Source organism: Seriola lalandi, unplaced genomic scaffold (assembly GCF_002814215.2).
Source record: "Seriola lalandi dorsalis isolate HSWRI2012SDOR001 ecotype SW California unplaced genomic scaffold, Sedor1 jcf7180002054164, whole genome shotgun sequence".
NCBI classification, from domain to species: domain Eukaryota; kingdom Metazoa; phylum Chordata; class Actinopteri; order Carangiformes; family Carangidae; genus Seriola; species Seriola lalandi.
The window spans coordinates 19,074-23,566 of record NW_019524717.1 but is presented as its reverse complement, the minus strand read 5'-3'; the positions used below and the strand labels follow the sequence as shown (position 1 = coordinate 23,566).

Genomic DNA, 4,493 nt, shown 5'->3' with positions numbered 1-4,493 from the left:
AATTAAGGCAAACAGGAAAATCCTGGCGACAGCAAAGGGTCTAAATACTTCTGTGAATGAGAGATTTCTGCTTTTCATTTTTGAATTGGCAAAAGTTTCTAAAAACTGTTTTATGAGTCAAATTAGAGCAAATCTACAAAACAACAATTGGTCTAATTACTTTCTCTTGATTGTGTTTCCTCTGTGGATATAGGTTGTTTGTTACCAGTTCCCAATGTGCCAATATGCTGTTTTCTTGTCTATCTTCCCTCTTGTGTCCTCTATATAACCTGGTGTACAAAACCTCAAAAGTAAAACTGATCTATGCTCTGTATTTTAACCCATTTATACCGGATGCTGCGCAGCGCAACATTGCCCCTCCCACCGGTTGCTGCGTAGCGCAGCATTGTTGATTCCTCGTCATTTTCATGACGCATGCAGCATATAAATATGTAAAATATGTATAAATATATCATGAAAATGACGAGGAATCAACAATGTTGCGCTGCGCAGCATCCGGTATGAATGGGTCAAACATGCTGTAAGGAGCTATTACAACTCAGCATATCCGGCAACTCGGCTTCACTTACTGCTGCAGCCTTCAGTAACATGCTTGTGTTTACATATCTTCATATGTCTTTTGCAGTTTGAACTATAAACAAATCGTTCGCCACAAAAACTGCAACTGAATGGTTTCTCCCCTGTATGAACTTTCATGTGCACATCAAGATCCTCCTGCCGCTTAAATACTTTCCAACAAACATTACAACCAAACGGTCTCTCATGGACTCTCATGTGCGATACGAGGTTCCCTTTTACGTTAAATCTTTTCCCACACACATCACAACCAAACGGTTTCTCTACTGTATGGACTCTCATGTGCGCCTTAAGTTCCCCCTGCGACTTAAATCTTTTCCCACACACATCACAACCGAATGGTTTCTCTCCTGTATGGACTTTCATGTGTCTCTGCAGAACGCACTTTCTGCTGTATTTTTTCTCACACTCAGAGCAGCTGAAAGACTTCTCATCAGTATTACATCCATGGACTTCTTTGCTTTTCAAACCTGACTCAGGTGTTCTGGTTTCCTTCCAGTCATTATCACTGTCTTCAGTCTCAGAGGACTCTGTGGCCTCTTCATCTGTAATTGGTTGAAGATGACCATGTGGATCTAAGTTCCTGTCTGGTTCAGATCCTCCACAGTCGTCTCCATCAGTCTCTGTTTCCATCTGTTCAGCTGAGCTGCTGGACGGAGGCTCTGACTCTCTGCTCTGTTCAGTTCGGCTTGGATGATGCTGTGAAGACTGAGGTTTCTCCTCATCATCTTCATTCTTCAAATGGACAGGAGTGAGTGGGACCTTGTTACCATCAGCCTCTTCCAGCCCTTGAAGCTGCTCTCCCTCCTGACTGGTCCAGAGTTCTTCCTGTTCCTCTTTAATGTGCGGACCCTCTGGATCCTCCTGATCCACACGAGGGCTCAACTCAGGGGGAACCTCTTCTTTAATCACGAACAGATGCTGAACATCTGCAGGGAACAATGAAACACACACATTATGAACAACGTTGTCTTCATACTGTTGGTAATATCAGTGGTGTCTTTACTGAATCCCGCATTCTCTTCTCTGTGGACACAAACAGCATCATCTGCAGCAGTGAAGGGATGACATTTTTACAGTCTGCAGATGACATGGAATCTAGTGGCCCACCTTAGTGGCACCAGTGCTCTGTCTGAATACAATCAGGGTGTAAACAACCTGGTCCGGACATTTTGGGAAAGCTTTCAAGCTCAACATCACCAAACCTCAGGAGCTGTGCTGTGGGAGCAAAGAAAAATCAGACCCACAACAACCACAATTTAACCATTCACTTAATTTTTCAGTAACTATGAGCATAAAAGTATAATTATTTCTGAGTTACCAGCATCACAAACCAGCAACACGGCGAATGGTTGCTGACTCTCTTCCTTGAAGAGGTCGTGAAGTCTATCTGTTGGTCCATGTCTAGATTATTTATATTCCTTTAGTCTGTAAGAGTCCACAGATCACAAAAACTAAAAGAGTTTTTCATAAAAGTATTCCAAGTTATGAATATTGTCATGTGAGTCTATTGCAGACCGTCAAGAATCTTTATTCGCAGCACTTTTTCCCACATTTCTGACATTTCCCTCCTTCAGGCTGCCTGGCAGTGGGTATGCTTGTTTTTCTGTTCCAGTCGAGCTTGTGAAGGTGGATCAGGTCGATCATATTCTTCTTCAAGCTCAAACTGATTAGGCACATTGTAACAGTGAATCTGATACAGTGAGTCTTTTAGCAACACCGAAGCTTGTAAATCTATTTTAGCAGCCCCAAAGGACAAACTGGTGAACACTGAAGTTGGCCATAATGTGTCCCCTCTAATGTTTCCATGGGTCATGGTGGAAGGCGGATGTGTGGTTTTTTGTGAGGAAACTCCAGATAAAACAATTCAAAAATTCTATAGAAAGTTACTCACTTCTCCAGTTTCAACAGAAGGAGAAAATAGTTACCGCCCCTCAGAAATGTGATATCTCCTGGGGAAATAAAACCACTGGGATCACTCTGCACATTGTTTTTTGGCTTTTTGGTTTTTGGACCATTCTGCTGCTTTGTATTCATTTTCCTTTTTGTTTCTTTTGTCCACATATCCCTTGTTATTTCTTTTGCCAGATGATTTTCCTTTGCCTACTTTTCTCTACACTTACTATCTTTTATGATACAAGCCAAGCCAGGGATGACATGCGGGCCACGGGTCGCTTCATACAGAACTAAACCTTTGCCAGGTGAGCCCAGTTCCTGTAAGATTTATTTTAATTAACTTTTATAAAATTACCATTTTTTGAAAGTACTTCGGTCTGTGGCTCCTCATGGATGCGGATGCTGAGGTCCATGTGGTCCTGAGTTTCACTGATCTTGGGTCTGCCATGCTTCCTCTGCTTAAACTGACCTCTGGAGGAAAAGGACCTGAAAGATGAAGATTAGCAGCACGTTAATTACAAAAGTAAACACCTGCAAATATTAAAAAATAAATGTAATTACTCAAAAAACTGATATGGCTCCATTGACAAATAACTTTCACCATAAAACTCACATAATGATGATGAATATGGATATGAAATCAGCTTTTTATTTACAATGTGGAAGCTAAACTGAACTTCTGCAATTTAATTACGTCCTGATTTTAATTAGTTGTAGTTTTGCGATGAACGTTTTCATTAGAAAATTAGTCAGGACAAGAAACTAAGATTTCTGTTTTAACTTCAGCAGCTGTAATGTCGACTTAATACATCAATGTGAGTGGGCTGTAGTCCAATATTTTGAATTTTAAATCAGCATTGATACTTTTTCTACACAGTAAATCACACAGCATTAGAACCTTCAATAACCCAGTTTTAAAGGGTAAAATAAAGGAGAAAGTAGAGTTTATTTTTCATAGACACTCGTATACAATGTATATATGTAGATAAAAAAAATAGTAATGACAACAAAAAGTTAAGTAGGAACCTTGATAGAGTTCTGTTATTCATATCCAGATTCTCGTCATCCTCCTCTTCCTCTTCATCGTGGCGGAGTCTCCTGTTGCGCTTCAAACCTGAACAAAAGCCAGAAATCAATTACTTCCACTTCATATTGCTGAAAATCTGTGTGAATGCAAGGGTTTAGTTTTGAAAATTTTGAGCAGAGATGATATGGTCTATTGTAGCTCACTGAAACAACTTTACATAGAAACTGAACACAATGTGTCACTATCATTATTAATATAATTTTATAATATAACAAATTATTCCTACAACAGTGGAACTTACTGAGTCTGTCCAACATGTTCTGCAGTAGCTTTACTAGTTGTTTTATCCTGAAATTGAAGCATATCTGCAAAACTCCATCCACAAAATATGCTATTCAATTTTCCCTCCCCTACTTGTTAAGTCTGTTTGTGAGGAAGACGTGATTAAACACCTGAATCTAAAACACAGGTGTCTAACTGTAAATTCTGCATGCAAATGAACCACACAGCAGCATATGTGGGGAAAACAACCATGAATCTGCACAAACCCGCTGCAGAGCACGATTCACTCAGAAACAGAGGAAAATAAAGATCATTTCAAAATAAAATGATGAATTATTAACTCGTTCCGTGATTATAGCAGGGCCGATTTAAAGGGTAAGTCGCCTCCATTAAGGAACCGTCTTGGTTTTTGTAATTACAGGTATGTACATGTGTTGACAGCCCAAGTCAAAGTTAAATTACAAGATATTTAAATGTAGTTCAACGCAGCCTCTTCCTCTTCAAACTGGGACTTTGTGGTTCATGGATTCAAATTTTTACGCCAAAAAACGGAATGACCAACCGGCTTTGTTGAGTATGACCCGAGGCTGCAGGAGAAGCTCCAGCTGTTTCCTCTGCCGGTCGATCTCATTTCTTAAACCCGACGCCTCCTCCTCGTATCCGGCTACGAGTCCGTCCACGGCCGCTAAGATTTCCTGGGAGGCGGCGGCGA

The 4,493-nt window shown here is 40.5% G+C and overlaps 1 protein-coding gene across 1 annotated transcript; it reads right to left on the bottom strand.

The window, feature by feature from the left end:
- Positions 1-7: 7 nt before the first annotated feature.
- On the bottom strand, positions 8-4,491 carry LOC111653154 (uncharacterized; the record flags this gene model as incomplete). Its single annotated transcript, XM_087173288.1, has 4 exons — positions 8-1,505; positions 2,828-2,958; positions 3,499-3,586; positions 4,344-4,491. Coding segments are annotated over 4 exons (1,311 nt in total), but the record flags the coding sequence as incomplete, so codon positions are not given.
- Between the last annotated feature and the right edge of the window lie 2 nt (positions 4,492-4,493).